The following is a 20238-nucleotide window of genomic DNA, read 5'->3' as shown; positions in this document are numbered from 1 at the left end:
TATCTCGGAAGTTTATCCTCGTCTTCATTGCGGATATTAGAAATCCCAGTAATAATCCTATGCTTCCGAACTCTCAATGTACTTCTTGCTTTTGGCATTTTAGTTCGATGTAAACAAAACAATATTACGACGACAACAGTAAATTTGACGTAATTAGGTCTAACCTAACCCGACAAGATGTGGTTCCGACGCGAGCCACACTGTCTGCCCCCTTACGGCCACATGTGGAACATCCGATCGGGCACAAATCGGAACTTGGGAATAAGTTGAGCAATTTCTGCACGGGTTATTCCATGGCTGGCTAGTTTAAAATTGTACGTCCTTATATAGCTAAAGATACTGATGTTTTGTGTACAGATCAAATATTTTTCTGATATGTGACTATTTGATGTAGTTATCAGCAATATTTGATGAACTCATTTACTTGCAGTTGAATCCTAAAGTAAGTAAAACTATAAATACTGTAAAACAGTATGCCTATAACGAATTTCACTTACGTATATAGGATGCTGAGGCAGTGATATTAATTGTTTAAGAAAATTTACTTATGATCATTATTTTGTTGCAAAAGAACATATACATTATAATTTTACATAGGTGTCTTCTGTAACTTATTTTTATATGTGCTTAATTATGTTCCATCCTCCGAGGAACAAAAGTTTCAATGTCATGTTTCTTATAATAATCCTCTTTTTAGTTCTTGCTTTCTAAATACTTTTCCTTAGCCCTGAAATTTACAAGAATATAGTAACTGCATTGCGTAATATAATACTAAAACACTTACAATTTTGATACTGATTCACAATATTCTGTGAAAAGTGCGTTCGTGAAGTCGGTCTTCGTAACACCCTTTAAACGATTTTTTTCATCAAAACATTGATTAACTATATTATCAACGCTTGATTCAGTGAGATAATAAAGAACAACGTTTGTAAGGCAACGATCTTTAATAAGCGAATTCCATTTTTCTTCATTAACTTTTCTCAATTTTTTTGCTCGGCCTACTACATCATCTGCCAAGTCATTTGCAATTTCAGCAGCTGAAATACGCGATTTATGGAATTTTTGAGATATTGAACTATCTTGTTCAACACATTTTGCTTTAAATTGTTCTGGAGTTAAATTAAGCTGTTCTTTCAATACTTTTTCTAATGGTGGATCGAACTTCTGAGCAAAGACATTTCCTGAAAAACCTGGAATTTCATAATGCACCATGCATTAATTCATATGTAGATAAGGACAATATAGAATATAATATACATTACTTATCCGGTAGACAAGAATTTGTATCTCTTTTTAGTTCTGAAGTTATCAACACGTTTTTAAAAAGTCTATACAAATTATTTTTCATACAGAAGCCTTGAAAATATTAACTGGTTCTTTAACTACTTAAACAGGTATTGCGTACATTAAAATTATCTATAATACGTAAATGTTAATTCGCCTGGCACGTGCTCGTTTGCTTCGCTGACATTGTTTTAACTCTATTAATGATATTTGCATGACTGTGGTTACGTGTACCTAAATTTATGTACAAATAGTCATATTTTTATTGCAAAACAAGTTATAAATCAATTTCCAAACATTCTATTTTCTGTGTACACTAGATTATAAGACGACATTCTTAAGGGAAAATGACTCAATGAGGCATTTTCATTAATTACTACCTACTGATTTGATACAAACAAGTGTAGGAGATTTTTAAAAGCAAGAAATGCAACAATAATTAAGCGCATAATTGTTTACTTTGATGAATTTTTATAATGCTGCAGGAAATTGTTAAAAATCTTTGGTGAATCCTCGTTCTTGTCCAAAAGTAAAATATGAGTCAGAGGCGACCAAAAAAACATTTGTATTTTGCCAAAAAAAGAAAAAAAAAGATTAAACGTTTTTTTTAATAACAGATTTTTTCATCTTTTGTGTTTTTAACGGGACTGCATTCAGAATGTTAATGTAATGTATGCATCAAATTTCTAAAATATATATTTAATACTGATTTTTTTAAACACTTACAAATTTGAATTAAATTTCTAACAAAGTTTTGAACCATTTCTAATTTTACTAAGAAGATATAAAATTTCTAACTAAATGTCGTGTACCTTCTCATTAATTTGGTGAATATTATTATTAAATTTTTATCAAAATTTCAAAAAATAAATTATAAATTTTTTTCAGAAGAACATTCTCTTGTGTTAATAAAAGTAGCTGTAGATAAAAAAACCTTGATAAATAAGAAGGTATTTATTGCATAGAAAGCAATATAAATTAATTGAAAGTTTTATTAACTTTAATGTTCAAAAATTCTTAAATTTATTAATAATAAATTAAAATAATTTGTTAAGTAATTTTAATATTAAACATTGGGAAATATTAAATAATTGGAAATATTACAATATTTGATTGAACTTGAATTACAACAGTACTTAACCCCTCGGTTCTACCCTTTTTGTCAACTATTTTTTACCAAACAAAGAATAGATATATAAAAATTTTTATAAATTTTGAATGATGTACTTACATATAATGAAAGTGCATAAAGCAATATTGCAGTACTTCATCGTTTAAAACCCTTTACGATTTTCAGGCTGTAAGATACACCCAACTCCAAGGCAGGTCTCGCTTGATATAAAGTGCAACGAAAAAACTGGCTATTCAAAGGAAAATTAATCGTTAAGCTAGGCCAAGTTCTTGAAGAGTACAAATTTATAAATACTGTCCTTCGGCTGATTATATTTGTAAAAGTATTTTCCTGTGTATAAAATTGTTATCTATTGTGTGTGAGTTAAAAAATGCAGAATATGTCTTATGCATTTAGAATTATGATAACCTGCTTCTTGCAGAAGCATTTATACTTTGCAAATATTAAATATAAAAAATGTAGTTCGTTCTTTAGAGTGAGTAGTGGTATTTTAGTTTATTTTAAAGGTGGGTTTTACATCTCTTTAAGATTTAAGCAAGGAAATTGAAATCGGTACGTTTTATTCAAATGGATCCAAAAAATGTTTGGATGTTTTTTAGAGACTATTCACAGTTTCCAAAATGGAAAATCGTACCTGATTTTCTTCTGGAGAAATTTCAAAATTACGTTTTGCAATGTGTATATCATAACATACATTTAGTAGAGTACCCAATACAAAATGTTGGTTAAAAAAATATTGATGTATATTTTTTAATGGTATATTTAAATAATCCTTAAAATAAATGTTATGACATTCCCTGATAGGATATATACCCGAGTCAAAGTTTCGTAGTCAATTTCAACAATGAAGGTGAATGAAGATGAAATGAAGTTAAAGTCTCAATGTCAGCTAATGTGTTTTCGCCTTCATTTCGACTGCAAAAGTTGTAGTTATTACCGTTTTTACCAGTTTTGCAGCCAAAATGAAGGTGAAACGATATTGTGGTCTCATCTTCATTTCAGCGTTTTTCGCAATCATTAAGGAATAGACGGAGAAAACCTTTTCCTGCAATATTTGCTAAAAATCAGCATTAGATTTTACTTTTTTGAGTTTTCAATGGAGTGGCATATATGAACTTTTGTAACGTTAACAACTTCGAGTAGTAACTAGTAAAGCAGCAAATAATGTATTATAGTCACTTACTCATTTCGATAAAAGAAAATTCTACATTTCTTGCATTAATATCTGCAGAAGATTGAAATATTTGCAATGGACTATAGTGACGTCGAGAGAGACCGGTGCATTAATTTAGTAAGCGACTTTGTTAAAAATTGGTGCAGTCAGATTAGCAGACGAAAAAAAACCTAACTTGCGCCGCGTCGAGTTGAAGGTTAGAACACACGTATCCTTTTCACAAGCATACGACGTAAATGCAGACTTATTATGGGATTTTGAACTGTTTAGAACCATTATATTTATTTAAATTATATTGTACAGTACACATGATTATAGTTTATATATTATTATATACATTCTGCAATATTCCATCATAAACTAAAACAGAAAAATGCGATTAAAATATAAATCTGGTGGGAATCGAACAAGGGTCTCCGGCGCGGCAGCACGGTGATATTCCATCCTGCTAAACTAGATAATGAAATAGAGACATTTATCGCCTTTATGAAGTAAATCGAAGTTTCGTCGTCAGTTTCAACTTCTCAAAGCGTAAGCGTTATTCAATGCAAGATGAAATTATTGAAAACCCTAGTTTCGACTTCTTTCACTTTCAACGCCGCTAACTGACAAAGTTGATCTTACTGATTTAACCTTCATTTTAACTTCAAACCATGTTATCCCATTTCATCTTCTCTTTCAACTAGCTGTTTTTTTATTCTTTTTAATATATTTATTTTTATTGCAGTATTTTTATATGAGTATTGTCTTAACATATTAGCTTTAGGTGACAATAAAAGGATTAGAACTTAATATATACACACACATACACGCGCGCGTGAATACAGGGTGTTCTTTTCATCTTGTCACATTAGCATATCTTAAGAAAAACCCATCCAAATTCTTCATTACAAAATACTTATACTTTTATGGAACATTCTTTTCACTTCGCGCAACCGAGGGTTAGGTCACCGGGGGTGGAATGTAGGTGCTACTTCAGCATTCCAAATTCTGTACCTGGTGTTATTCAAAAATAAATTTAAAATTTTGAGGAAATTAATTGAAAGTCTTCATATTTCTTTTTATTTTGTTCAAATAAAATAAAATAATAAGAATCTTCGTTTTACTTTCGTTTGAAACCGCATGCATTGACCAGTCAACAATGTCATTTTTTGCAAATGCATCACCGCACAGTGGGGTATTTTGGATTTGCTCATGCAAATAATAGACGACTCGTCAATTTTCAACCGAATTGAATTTTTTTAAAATACTCGTGAATAAATTAAATGTCGGAGAGATACGCCACTATTACGGTTTGTGAATCTTCAGTACGTCGAAAAAACTTCGACCAACGTCGGCAGTCGTCGGCCGATTTTGTTATGAACGTTTATTAACTATTGTTAAAAACTTTTATTGCAAAAATAGAATGAGAATAGAAAGGTTTGCACTTGTAATGGTTGACAACATAAATAAAAATGAGAATAAAGCATTGTTTGTACGAATTACCAAGTATTACTGACATCTGAATAGCTTAAAAATCGGCCGACGACTGCCGACGTTTTTTTGATTACTTATTTTTTAATGGAGAATCTGAATGTGCAATAAAAAACGTTGGTTTCAATGTTAAGTTCTAAAGTTACCCCCTCCCCCACCGCCCCTAGAGGGTGGGGTATGGGGTAAATTGTTGCGGATTTGCTTCTCCCACTCGAAAATACAAAGTTTTCGTCATGGACATTTTTGGTTTCTATGCATATTTCTTAAGACATTTTAATGTCACAAGATGAAAAGAACACCCTGTTTTTACACACACGCACACCCGTTCATATTTCAATACTTGTATAAAAGTACTGCAATCATAAGAATATATATATACTTTTCTAAAGTATTAAGTATTGTATTTGAAAATTTGAACAATAAAAACATGAATATATAAAAATAGAATAAAAAAAGCTAGAAACAGACAGATGAAAAACAAATTTTTTAAAAGAGTGCAAAGAATGATTTGTGAAATGAAATAATTCATTGACTGCCTACATACCTGAAGTCAAAATGAGAAGTCTGCGCTTAAAAAAGTATATTGAGTTTTCTAATGTATCTATACTCCACTTTAGCCCTTTTCTCGGGTAGGTGAAGGGTGCATTGAAAATTAAATTTATTACAATTGTGTAACTCTCCTGAAAACAATCATCACGTTGAAAGAGAAGGTGAAGTGGGACAACATGGTTTGAAGTTAAAATGAAGGTTAAATCAGTAAGATCAACTTTTTCAGTTTGCGGCGTTGAAGGTGAAAGAAGTCGAAACTACGGTTTTAAATATTTTCACCTTACATTGAATAACTCTTACTTTTAAAGAAGTTGAAACTGACGACGAAACTTCGACTCGGGTATGTTTCCTGCAATTTTCAATTTTCAAGAAACTAATTTAATTTTTAAAAAATAGTTGAATTTTTATGTCAATAGCTAAATTTTTAACCATCAATAGTTAATTTCTAACAAAGAAGATTAATTTTCTAGAAAGAGACGAATTTTCAGCCAAAGAGCTGAATTTTCAATAGTTTCAATAGTTGCATTTGCAACAGGAAAAGACGCATTTTCAACCAAAAATATAAAAGTTAAACTTTCAACAAATAAAGATTTTTCAGCCAAGAAAAATATAAATCTTTAACAACAAAATTAGTTTTCAGTTAAGTATGCAATTTTCAGATATAAAAAGAAAATTTGAAACCAAGAAAAATAGTTTTCTACCCAACGAGGTGAATTTTCAACTAAAAAATATCTATTTTAATAAAAAATGGCTAATTTATATTTTAACTTTTGAAAATTCAAAATTGAATTGTTCTTGTTGTTAGAAAATTTGCCTGTCTTTCTAGAAATGCGTAAAGTTTTATCAAATAAAACACTTTAAATGGTTTATTTAGAAAATATCAATGGTTTTGAAAGGACTTTAAAGAAGATCTTTTTCTTAAAAACTCCTTTGTAGCATTTTTTTAAGTCACATGAAATGTGACGTAATTGTAAACCACCTCTAACATCTGGCTCTAGCTTCGTCCTTCAAGTCAGTTTAAAAAAGACTCCCCCCTCCCTCTCCCAACCCTCCCTTATTAACTGAAGTTTGATGGAACTGACACTATAACTACAATCTTCACCATATGACAATTTGCTACTTAACTTTGACATGATTTCGACTCAGAAAATAAACTTATTCCATAAAGCTGATAATTAAGCGTAAGATCTAAACAATGAATAATGCAAACTACAAAATAGCCTCGGAAAAGACTGGAACTTTAATTGACAAAAGGCTTGCACACGGAAAATCGAAATTTTACGTTGCAGGCGACGAATGGAGACTGGGTTTTTGGAATGCTGGGGGGTTATGCAAATAACAGAAGCAAAGATTTGGGAAGTCCAAAGTGGGTTTATGATAGGAAGGTCATGTGTGGATCAAATATTTAGCTTAAGGCAAATTACAGAAAAAATTTGAGAGTAGGAAAAAAAAGTTTTCTGTGCATTTGTTGACCTAGAAAAAGCTTTTGATACGGTCGATAGAAGTAAACTTTGGGAAGTCCTGAAAAAGTATGGAGTCAATGGATGACTGCTACAAGATATAAAAACAACATATACGGCCAGCAAAGCGAGTGTTAGAGTAAATGGGAACGTGAGTGACTGTTTCGATATTATTCAAGGAGTTAGACAAGGATCAGTTATGTCTTCATGGTTATTCATATTATTTATGGACAAGTGTTTAACAATAGCTCTTTTGACGAAGAGGGTGTGGATCTCGAAACAGTAAGGGCACGTGGGTTAGCGTTCGCAGATGAAACGGTTGTTATGGCAGAGTCAATCCAAGACTTACAAAGAATGTTGAATAAACTAAATGCAAGCATGAAGATTCAAAAATATTTAGAAAATTCGAAAATTATTTAGATTTAAAAGAATTCGATGATTTCAACGAATACAAAAAATCACAAATATTTCAAAAGATATCACAAAAATTTCCTAAAGATTTTGAACATTTCATAAAGATTGCAAGGATTTCGAAGATTTGAAAATGGCGTTTACACCAGATTTCAAAATTTTCACAAAGATTTCGAACATTTCCAAAATATTTAAAGCGTTCAAAAGATTTCAAATATTTCATAAATATTTCAAAGATGTTAAACTATCAAATCAGGTTTGTAACATATTTGAGAAGATTTTAAAGATTTTAATTATTTCAAACTAAAACAAAACATTTTCCAAGCAAATTTTAAACAAGGTATTCGCAAACACTTCATAAAAATTTCACAAAGATTCCAGGTATTTTAAAGATTTTAAGGATTTCAAATATTTTACAAAAATTGAGAATGATTCCAAAAGAATTCATAGATATTTTAAGATTTCACAAAGAGTTTAAGTACTTCAAGAGAATTCAACGAATACACAAATATTTTAAAAGGTTTTAAAGATTTCATAAAAATTTAAAGGATTTCAAAAACGACTTCTGTTCTCAAAAAAATTAGGAATTATTTTATTTGTAGCTCTTTTTTCATCAAAATGTTCGCCCTTGTAATTGTATAATAATATACCTCATTTATACAAAATTTGTATTAAGTTTGGGCACCTAAAATTCTTGATCCAGCACTGTGTGAGGCGGGAACGAGGTGATTAAAAAAAAAATAAAAAACTTATAGATATTTTTTAATTTAATTCAATCCCAGTTTTGACGTTATTAAAACAGAATATCTTTCTGTTTTTACTTTTAATTTTGAATGTTTCTAAGTCGAGTTATTGAGCAACATGCCGTTTGTCACAAATCCTAATACTAATAATGACAACGATAATGTGCGTATTTATGTATTATAATTGTGCAGTGTAAGTTGGTGGAGTTTCACGACGGGTTACGAACTTGTCGATTTCGTACTTTCGACCGTCCCATTTTTTTCGAATGACTCATAATTTTTAGTATAGTCTTTAGCAAATTTCAGAATCCTCTTTCAAAATGGGAAAAAATTATTCCAATCTTTCTAATATTTGACGTTATTGTCCTGCTTAAATTTAATATACGGAATTTTAAATAATACATTTTCTTTTACAAGTTTTGTAGAACTTTTAATAATTTTCCAAAGTAAATTTTTCATAGATTATTAATAAATACTATTATTATCATTATTACACCATTTAGCCATTTCCCTTTCGGGGTAGGCGTGACTCACTCGGTAGGGGAAAAGAGTAGTGTGTGGAATGGATATATATTTTTCAGATTGAACCAGAATTCTCGTGCTATTTAAGTAAATAACACGTTCGTTCCGCAACACTGCCTCCGACCCAGATGGCTGAGCAATCTCTCTAGCAATCACCCCAAGCGAAGAACCTCACGAAGTCGTTATGTAAGGTTCCCCACTTGGCTCCATTAGTGGCCAAGGTCTTTTGTTTTAGGCGTCATTCACTCTACTGACACTATTTTTATTAACTATTCGCCGCCATACTTTCCTGTCCTGGCATACTTCTCTAGCTTCTTTTATGTCCATGCATTTTTTCATGCAGGCTCTCGTGTTTCTGTGACTTCTTATGTCTCTTCTAACTAGGGTCTCATTTACACATTCTAACCATTCTTTCCGCGGTCTACCTCTGGGCACGCTGCCATTTACTTTACCTTGATACACTTGTTTCGTTAGTCGTTTATTTGGCATTCTCTCAACATGTCCGAACCATCTTAGCCGATTTCTTTCCCATGTGTCTACTAGCATCTCTTCTGCACCGCATTCTTTTAGAGTTATCTCGTTACTTACTTTGTCCATCATGGTTTTCCCGCATATTATGCGCATGAATCTCATGTCAATTGCGTTAATTTTACTCTTATCTTTTTCTTGATAAGTCTATGTCTCGCTACCGTATAGTACAGTCGGTACAAATATGGAATTATGTATTGCCATTTTAGCTTTATTTTATATATTTTTACTTCTGATAAGGGGAAATACTCTACCAATAACCTTCTTACTATAATTGATTCGTCTATCTAATTCCTCATATATCTTCCCGTCCCTAGTAAATAAGCTACCAAGCTATACGAACTTATCAACTATAGTTTTTGTTTTATTTGCGTTAATTTTGAGGCCCATGCTCTTCATGCTTGCATCTAGTTTATTCAACATTCTTTGCAACTCTTCGATAGACTCTGTCATAACAACCTGATCATCTACGAACGCTAACCCACGTACCCTTACTGTCTGGAGATCCACACCCTCTTCGTCGAAGAGAGCCATTCTTAAACACTTGTCCATAAATAATATAAATAACAATGAAAACATAACAAATCCTTGTCTAACTCCTTGAATTATATCGAAAAAGTCACTTAGTTTCCCATTTACCCTAACACTCGCTTTGCTGGCCGCATATGTTATTTTTATATCTTGTGTTTAAGCATTCCAGCGTTAATACCATCTACCCCGGCAGCCTTACCGTTTTTCAAGTTCTAAATTATATCCCTAACCTCAGTGACACAGACTTTTTCAATTGAGTTTTCCATCGCATCGTGTTCAACATCGCCGTTGTGGTGTCCTATAGCTTCATCTCGTCTATTTCTTTCCTCATTTCTAAGACCTGCCATGTTCAAAGTTCTCTTGTACGCTTCTCTTTTTGCTTTTTGGGCAGCCTGAATTTCATCATTCCACCACGCATCACTAGACATTCTTCCTACAACTGCGGTACCACACACTTCGATCGTACATCTAACAAGGATATTCCGTAACATTGACCAGGCGCCGTCTATATCTTTGTTTTTTATACGGTCCTCCCATGTTGCCCTATCTATGCTTTCGATTATCTTATTTTGGAAATCTATTCGCACATCCCGTTTCTGTAGGTTCTCAATTTTGATTCCGCAACAACAAAGTCAATTATACTGCGGCTATTTCCTTTAGGCCAGGTGTACATGTGGATCATTTTATGCCTAAACCAACTATTTGTAATAAACAGACCCCTTTCTAAGCATAGAACAACTAATTTATCTCCGTTATAGTTTGTTCTTGGATCCCCAAAATTATCCTAATACTCTTTCTGTATCCTGATTTTGCATGCCCACCCAACCGCTCATGTCCCCTAGTAGAATTATTCTTTCCCCATGTTCGCAAATGTTTATTGTGCTATTTAAAGTGTTTCAGAAGGCGTCTTTTACTTCTCTAGGATCACTATCAACCGGCGCGTAGCATGCTATGATAAATAGTCTTCTGATTCCTACTTTAATTCTAGCCCACAGTAGTCTGGGAGACACGAAACCATGGTCTCCGAGATGCTGCTTTGCTCTTTCATTCAAAATCAGACCTCCTCCTTGTTTACCATGTGATTCACAGTCTACTCCTGACCATATTTCAAATCCGCTTTTCAACACGCCGTTTTTTATGTCTTTAGTTTCGCATCCCTTTTTCTTTGTTTCGGGCACGCATAAAATATCTAGTTTCTTCACGTCCATAGTTTCACGCAATTCTTTTACCTTTAGATCATTTACTCCCGTAGCATTCCAAACATCCAGTCTCCATTCGTCGCCTGAAACATGACCTTTAGATTTCCCGTATGTATGCCTTTTGTAATTAAAAGTTCCAGTCCTTTCCGAGGCTATTTTATAGTTTGTATTATTCATTGTATAGATTATACGCCCAACTAACACCTTTATGCAATAAGTTTATTTTCTGAGTCGAAATCATGTCAAAGGTAAGTATCAAATCGTCATATGGTGGGGATTGTAGTTCTAATGTCGGTCCCACCAAAAACTTCAGTTAATAAGGGAGGGTTGGGAGAGGGGGGAGGTAGAACTGGAGCCGAGAGAGTCGTCTTGGGTTTGTGTTTTTGTTTTTATGCTTTTTAATATACATACCCGATTTCCCTAAATCGTAAAAGAATATACTGAGCTGTAATCTCAGTTTTAGCGTATTTTGTAACTAAATTTCTATGGGTGTAGAGAAATTGATCAGCAACCTGGGCGGGAGAAGTGCTGCGGAACGAACGTGTTATTTTAATAAATATCACGAGAATTCTGGCTCAATCTAAAAATTTTATATCCCTTCCTCACATTACTCCTTTCCCCACCGAGTGAGACACGCCTACCCCGAAAGGGAAATGGCTTAATGGTGTATATTTCATTAAAATATTTTTCTTATTTGTACTGGTAGCTCAATAATAAACTTTACTCAATTAAGTAAGATGGTTTAATAAATAGTTTAATTTTAATTTCTCCAAGTTAGATTTTGTCCTGGTAAAAAAGAAAATGTGAGATGGCGCGAAGTATTCTCTATTAGGCACAATCTAAAGTAATCATTTGCAAAACTGAATTCATCTTAGATCAATACCGCTAGAATGTTTTCAAACACACTATTCAAATTTAAAGTGACTTACGATGATGTTATTGCGCTGTAAACAAAAAATTCTTCATTACGCTATACTTTGTTGCATATATACATATTTTTCCCATACCTGATCTGCTATCACATATGCGTTATTAAGAAACCTGTGCTTTGATTTAAAATACCGTGCCTAATCGTTTTGAAATTTTTTATAATTTTGTTGCAGGAAATATATGATGGTCAATAAATAATTTGAAAATGAATCAACTGTATGCCAATATCTTTAAGTTAACAAAACTCTATTTCTCATTGTGTGCTATATTACGCAGTATGATTTTACGACACTGTTTTTCGCTGTTTGAAAATATCGAAAAATATACGCAATTCTCAAAGAATGTTTTGAAGTCAGTATGAATTATTATAGGCAGATTTTTTTCTAAAAATACTTGTTATGGCGTAATAAAAACTCACTTGTTCCTTCAAATTATGTACATACAGTGTGCTTTTTTTAACTTAAGACATCGAAATATCTTAAGGAATACGCATCCTACGAAAAATATCAGTAATAAAAACCTTTTATTTTTGACGGGAAAAGGCGTTAATTTTTTTTCTAACGATGGGTATTTTTTCAGATATTTCGTTTTCTCAAGATAAAAAAAACCACCCGGTATGTCGTCAATTTGTACAGTTTGTACGCATTTAAATTGGGAGAGAAGATTTATGAAATACAAGTATGTCAAAAAAATGTTTTTCACCTCTCCATTCCATCATAAAAATATATTACAGAATTCAGATGAACAAAGCAGATAGAGACTAGTATTTATGCTGGAAGCATAAAAATATTCATTTAAACGGCTCACAAAATTTTCCATTGAGCAGTTCTTTCTATATTAAAAAAAATGAAATTCCCTTTGAAACTGTTAGTTACATTGGCTATTTTCCTTATTTCTATTGGTAAGTGTAACGATATCAATTTTTTTATCTGGAAAAACTGAAGATTTGAGATTATGTACCTTAACTTTTATTTTCCCTATATTTGCGTATGCTTGATTTTTAATGAAACATTTTTGTATGCAGACTAAAGCATTTTCACTTGAAATCAAACTGAAACCACTTTGAAATAATTTGAATTCAATGTAGATTCCGTCGGATTCTCTTTAATTCGGTTGTTTTTTTTTTAAACTAGATCATTTTTCTTTAATTAAATGTCCGTTCTATTTCGGTCAAAGTACACTCAACTCCCGATAAAAGAAACTTGCCCCCGTTTCAAGAATTCCTAGAAATGTTTGCCCTTGTGTGGCCTTGGACACAGGGGGAATTTCTCACTCGAACTGTTCAGGCATTCGTAAACAACAAGCGCATAGGGACGGAGCGGGCAGTGCGCGGGTACCCGCACGCATATTGCACAATATTAGGAAATGGTTCATAATTACCAAATATATTTGCTTCCTCGCGGAGGAAATCAACATATACCTTTCCTATTTTTACATAAACTTAGATTTACGTTTATGTAAAAAGATTCTCTGTTTAGAACAGATTAATTTTTACTTAACTGATTTAATTTTTAGAATTAAATAAATGAACATTTTTTCATAACTTCCTTATTATTCACAATAATGAATGATTACTATAAATCAATTGAGATGTCTCGAATCTAGGAATCTTTTGCGTTCTTGTATCTATTTTGAATTAGATTAACGAAAAAATTTGTACTAAAAAAAGGAATGATTTTCTTAATATTATAAATGACCATAACTTTTAACTCTTTAATAATATGTATTAATGCTATATGTTAATCGATTCTTCTCGAATTATGGAATATTTTTTATTCTTGCATCAACTTTGTATACTGTCAATGAAAAAAATTTGGCTATATAAAATCGAGTTTTAAAATAATACAACAGTAAACTGTCTTACCTTTTAAATATTATCATGATATGAGTTGAAGTCGAGGTACAAAATTCGAGAAATTCTTAAAATTTTGTTTAAGACATTTCACGTGGTATATTATCTACAAGAGATTAAGAATATCTCTATTAGGGGTCGTTTAATGCAGAATTTTATAAGCTTTCCGACGGTTTCAGGACAAAGTTTCTCGCTCCTTTTTTGAGCGAGTAATCGGGTTTAAAATTCAGCAGTGATTTTTAGCCCTTACCTTCCACTCTGAGGTTAGATTGAACCTAGCCTACATCGCTTGTATTTCAATATTCCTAAATTTGAGAATTCAGTATTAATAGTGGCATTTGCCGATTTTTATTTTTGCTTAAATAACCCGAATCACTTATTAAAGTAACCTCTGAAGATCTTCCCAACAAATTTTCGAGTAAAAATATTCATTAAAATTTTGTTAATAACAATTTTTATTGCTGGGTTTAATATGACCACAGCAGTGTGGCAGCTATCTGATTCCAGGGAAGTGTGGCAGCTAAGGGTTAATAGTATTCGTGCTAGTCGTCCTGACAATTTATGACGGTAGTATATTTCAAAAGACTTTTGCAACGAGAAATGGTTCCAGAAGTGACCTTAATATAGAGAATCACCCATGTACGTGATAGTGAACTATATTTATTGCGCTTATCTATATTAGTCTTTTTTATTAATATTTTCATTTGGCCATTTCTTTTTTTTACAGATTTAGGCAATTCGACAGATTCTCCTAAACATAAGAAACATAAAGTGGATGCTATTGCTGCAGCTTCATCTTCATCATATCCTTCTCCTCGTCGTACATTTGCTGAAATTCCAATTGAGATACGTGCGACTCTTGGGCACGGCCTTTTAGCGAAGACCCGAGAGGGTGGTTTTCGGAAAATTAACCCTAATTACGGTATTATGAAAGCAAAGGATGGATTCACTCGTTTAGTAATAGACCCCTCTCGGTATATCAGTGCGATATATTATCCAGGAACTGAGGAATTGGTTCAAGTAAATGTGCGTAACCCAAAAGATATTCGTCCCCTGGATGAACCAATTTTTTCTTCAGAACGTGATGTGCAAGTGTTACATATAGGCTATTTTGAGCCTTTTCCCCCAAATTTTAGATTTTAAAAGAGTACTTTATTTGCGAACAAAACATGATAAATCGATTTATTGAACAAATTAGTTATGCATGATTTCAGCATTCTTAGGACTTAAGGAATATGATTATTGGACCTTGGTTTACCAACAAAATTGAAATGGCGCTTGAAAAATTTTGTCGTCTTCTGAAAAATGACATCGTCTATATAAAAACTTTTTTTAGCATTTTTATTTTATCGCGCTGGTATTTTTTAAATACAGCATTTGTGTAATTATTAAGCAATTATTCTGAATGGATTTATCATGCTTTGTTCGTTTTCTCCCTACTTGGTTGCGGAGGATTTACAGTTTGGGCAACAATTTATGAAGCAGAATCTTTTATAATTTCTCGGGTAATATTATTATTAAAAGCAAAAACGTTCATACCAGACGTATTCTCCATGCATGTACAGTTATTTTACACAACATTTCATAAAAATATCTTTCTTATTTGTACCCGTATCTCAATAATAAACAGACTCTAATTAGGCAGATACTAAAGTAATAATTTTCAAAACACTCAAAAACTTATGTAAATAATTTTTTAAAAAATCCCTAACATAGCGCACAAAGTTAAAGTTGTTCGAAAAAAGTGGAATGAATTTTAAAAAATCTTATTGGTTGGCAAATTATAATAAAGTTTAATGAATATATATGTTAAGGGACTTTTATAGAAACATATTATGATTATATGTTCCATGCATATCAAAAATATATTTTGCTTACCAAAAAGAGCAGTTAAATTTGGTAAAAATTTACCTTTAAATTAAGGAAATGAAATATATCGTCTTAAAAAATGTGGAGAATCTTAAGAGCTTTCGATCTATTTAAGAGACTAAATTGTTACTCTATGCTTCTTATATAGGTATTTTACTGAGATAATTTTAGGAAAAATATCTCGACTTTCTGGAAGTCGCCCTCAAATGCCTTGATCGTATCCAAATACATTTTTAAAGTAATATATAATGTGGTTGGCATTTTTTTCATAAAATAAAAAATGATAGAGCGTAAGAATTTGAAAATTAAAAAAATAAAGTAATTTAGAGTATCCAAATCTGCCACTTTTGCATGTTTTTTTTATCCTGACTTTTGCGGATCATATTATCATAATGTAAAAGCTTAAATTAGTAATTAGTACGGCTTTTAATCATAAGCATAGCCAGATTTTAATTATGATTGTGAGGTTTTAAGTAGAGGGAGAAGCATAACATTTATATTCCCTCACTCCCTCAAAAAACCTTCTTTGGATGCGTGCCTATTTCTAATTTTAATCATTTACAGTTGTTGTAAAAAAACGAAATCTAAATAAAGATTTTACTTCGGCACCAGGATGAAAATGAAGCCCCCAGTAGTTGAGAAATAGATGCGTTAGACAATGTAATAATGCATTTTTTTAACGACAATACAAAGCTTTATTTTGTTATGTAATTTGTCTACAGGATAAAATGTAAATAAATTTTAAATCGTTTATCACAACGATGATACGTTAAAGGCTAACAGAAATAAACAATAAAGTAAAAACAAATACGTTTACAAAAAGACTAATCGGCAAAAAAAACAAGATAGATTGAATGATAAGTTCAAATTTCATGAGTTGTTTTGAGTCTTTGCAGCTTTCTTGATTTTGTTAGGTAATGTGAGATAATTAATTTATGAATGTTGATAATAAACAAAACTTTGCACGAAGCGGTTTCTATACCTAAATCGTAAATCTGTAGCGTTTGTACTATAAAGTGTAAATGAGATTAAGGAAATACAACCCTTTACAGAAAAACCATTTTTGCCTCTCCAGTCCATCTTAAAAATAAGTGCCATAATTTAGAAGAACAAATAAGATAGCAACCAAGATATATACTCTATGATCTCGATCTTAAATATATGTGACATCATTTCAAAGGACTAATAAGATAGATATTAGTATATATACTGGAAATGCTAGCGCATTAACTTTTACGATTAAAAAAAATTCCAATTAGCAGTTCTCTGTATATTTCAAGAAAATGAAGTTCGCCATTATCCTGTTCTTAACCATAACTGGTTTTCTTATTTCTGTTGGTAAGTGTAATACACCAAACTATCGCTTTAGGTCACACAACCCCTGACACTTGACTGAAAGCAAGAGTTTGGTGTACTAACATATACTATTAAAAGATCATTTTTAATTGTATTATATTTTCCTCACATTCGCTACGTTAACGTTATCTCGGCTTAGACTTTTAAGAATTACATTTATTTTTAATTTAATTTAGTAATACAAATTTTCAGTTTCAATGTCAATCAGCTACAAGTTGCCACAGCAGATGCTTTCGTTGAAATATAATGGATAACACTTAATTTTTTTAAGTAAAACTAACAACATTTTCATCAACAGTCTTGAAGCAAATATCCTAATCTTCATCCAAAATTCAAAAGAGATTCTTTAATTTTTATTTTCGCAGGGTTAATAATCATTTTTTACAATAGTGCTTATGATCAATCAAATGGTCTTTAAAATTCTTTTACAAACTGTAGGTGACAACTTGTTTTCATATTGATATCAAGTCAAGGTGTGCGCATTAAGTACGCATTAAGTCAAGTACAAAAGAATGTGAGACTCACATGTCGCCATATTAACTAAATGCCAAAAATATTTCCCGAAAAATTATCATCCATTATGCTTATGGGACTACACTTTGCGGAGGTATGAGTCCGATTAGTTTTTTGAATGGATACACTTAAGGTAGTTCAAAATAAATATCACTTATTTTACCTTGAATTTTTCAACATGTATAGAGGAGGTAATTATGTAGTAATCTTAGAATTATGAACTACACTTTGAGTCCTATAAAGTAAATATTGTTAATTGAAAGCAGTAACTTTCACATGTGTTCCTTTGAAGAACAAGTAAAACTGCCACATTTTTAATTGTTTTATAAAAACGGATTTTACCAGTTTGGTTGAAAACTCAAGATACGTAGTGGAATATAATACGAATATTATACAAAAATTGTCATTTTTTCTTGAGTTTAGTTTAACAGATATAACTTTCCAAAGAATAATATTTTTGCTATTGCGAGGAAGTTAATGCAAAAAGCAGTCAGGATTTGGCGCACACAAACAGCTAATCAGTACAGATGAGCATGGAGAGAGCGGTATGCAAACCTAATCAAAACTTTTGACAAATGGTTAGCAGACCTGTAATGGTGTTTTTGATCTGGCTGGATTGAAACTTTTGGACGAATTTTTCGCACGTAAACTGCTTTAAGAAATGACGCCTATTATAAGATATTAGTTTTTCTAATTAACATTTTCATCTAGCCATTCTTTTTTCTTCTTACAGAGTTAGGATATTCGAAACATCTTGAATGTACAATAGTTGAGAGACCTACTACCTCTGACAGACCGCCTTCTCCTCCTCGTAGACATGATGTTATTCAAACTAATGTACAGGTATCTATTTTTGACGGTCTTCTAGTGAAAACCCGAGCGGGTGTTATGCGCAGAATCGACAATACTGATCGTTTTATGGTGACGGAGGATTTATTCATTATTAGAGTGATTGACCAGACTGATTTTGTCAGTTCACTATATTCTCCAGCTGTTATTCCAGGAACTGTGATAAAGGTTAAATTGAACATCCGTAGGCCAACAGATATCCGTCCACTGACTCCAGAAGAAATTGCGGAATTTTCGGCAGACAAATAAGATTCTGCACCTCGTATTAGGATTCCTTTTCCTCTGAGATCAGAGCACAGAAATAATCATTGATCAAATGATGTTTGTATAGACTTTAGTATCAGATGTAATGCGATAAATTAAAATAAATGGTTTATTACGCGTATAGACATGTTTCCCTCATTCCATTTCCTTTGCTGTTTAGCTCATATAAAAAATTGCATTGCATTTATTAATCTGAGATGCAAAGTTGATATCTTGGAAAATATTAAAAAATATAAGATGCACTGATGCTTATACCGCCAAGGTAGATTACAAAATTCAGGAAACTGCAAAGTGCTGTAAAAAATATGTCAAAATACTATGTCACTTTGTCACTTTCGAAGTGACATCCTTAAGAATTGGAAGCGTTTCATATACAATTAAATACGTAATCAACATTAATTTGATTTGAAAAGAATTTATTACTCCACTTTCACAGAAAATAAGCCCATTGCTACTACTTTGAGAGCATTTTGGGTTAAGAAATATAATATTTTAATATTTTCAACTATTCTTGGCAGCCTCTGAGGTAGGCAAATATATTGATAGGGATGCCTATATTATTCGTTCAGAATAATATTTTCATTCGGCCATTGCTATTTCTTCGTACAGGTTTAATATATTGAAAAAAAATCTTCTGTGTAAATGATATAAGAGACCAGCTACTAGAAAAGATAATCCTGTTTGAGGTCATAAGAGACCTAACAGATAGCCTCCCACTAGCTCCTATACTACTCTTGGGGAAGGATATAATGTCATTGTAACTAATGAAAATGTAAATCTTGGTCATCATGGACTTAAAATTCAAACTCGACTGATTTCATCAGTAAAATATATTATCCATCAGCCCACATTTAAGGAACTGAGATAAGGGTTAAAGTACACAGGAGTAGGTCAAAATATATTTACATATGCACTGACCACAAAAGAAATTGTAGACTTTCTTTTAGACGAAGACGTTACATGTACCTTGCAGAAATAATCAATAATCAAGTCAATTTTGTCAAATATAATGCAATTTTCTTTTTTTAACCGAAGGCGCAGTAAAACAGAAGATCATATTTGTACTAAAAACTGAAAATTAAAATGAATTTGATGTTTACATAGGTTTTAATATCAGATGTTAATGCTTTCAATACACAAGAAATATAAAAATTTTGACCCGGAATTAGAAAAATGCGAATAACTTCTAAGATAGAACTGGTCATAAGGGCCCTGTTCATGCAAAAGCCTACCTATAGGGAATATATTATCTGCTCAGTTGCGAAACAGTCTTCCCAGCTCTCTGGACTTTGTTTGGAAATACATGATGTTTAATTAAGATATATATCGTTGAGTTAACAAACATATATTACTTGTTACGCACTGTTTTACGTAATGACTTTATCAAGATTGATCAAATACAAACCTTTCAGAAAGAAAAAAAAAATTTCATCTTGCAAATATGTGGCATAATTTATAAGATGAAAAATGGGATAGCGACACGTATATAATGTACTTCGATGAAATATTAGTAAATTAGTGTACACAGTTAAAAATTACTCCCTTGAATAGTTTTTTCTATACTCAGAGAAATGAGGTACGCTATAAGCCTGTTAT

At 31.8% G+C, this 20238-nt stretch overlaps 2 protein-coding genes across 2 annotated transcripts in view; both read right to left on the bottom strand.

The window, feature by feature from the left end:
• Positions 1-20238, bottom strand: part of LOC117169417 (nephrin) — a 456412-nt gene that overhangs the window by 224999 nt on the left and 211175 nt on the right. The window lies entirely within an intron of this gene.
• LOC117169418 lies at positions 531-2704 on the bottom strand. The gene is made up of 3 exons (XM_033355789.1): positions 2519-2704; positions 785-1193; positions 531-727 (listed from the first exon to the last, which is right to left on the bottom strand). The coding sequence occupies exons 1-3, from the start codon at positions 2556-2558 to the stop codon at positions 694-696; spliced, it is 483 nt and encodes a 160-aa protein (XP_033211680.1). The 5' UTR covers positions 2559-2704; the 3' UTR covers positions 531-693.

The sequence above is a fragment of the Belonocnema kinseyi genome, chromosome 3 (assembly GCF_010883055.1).
Source record: "Belonocnema kinseyi isolate 2016_QV_RU_SX_M_011 chromosome 3, B_treatae_v1, whole genome shotgun sequence".
Lineage (NCBI taxonomy): Eukaryota > Metazoa > Arthropoda > Insecta > Hymenoptera > Cynipidae > Belonocnema > Belonocnema kinseyi.
Note: the sequence above shows the minus strand (reverse complement) of the source record. Positions and strands in the feature narration are given on the sequence as shown.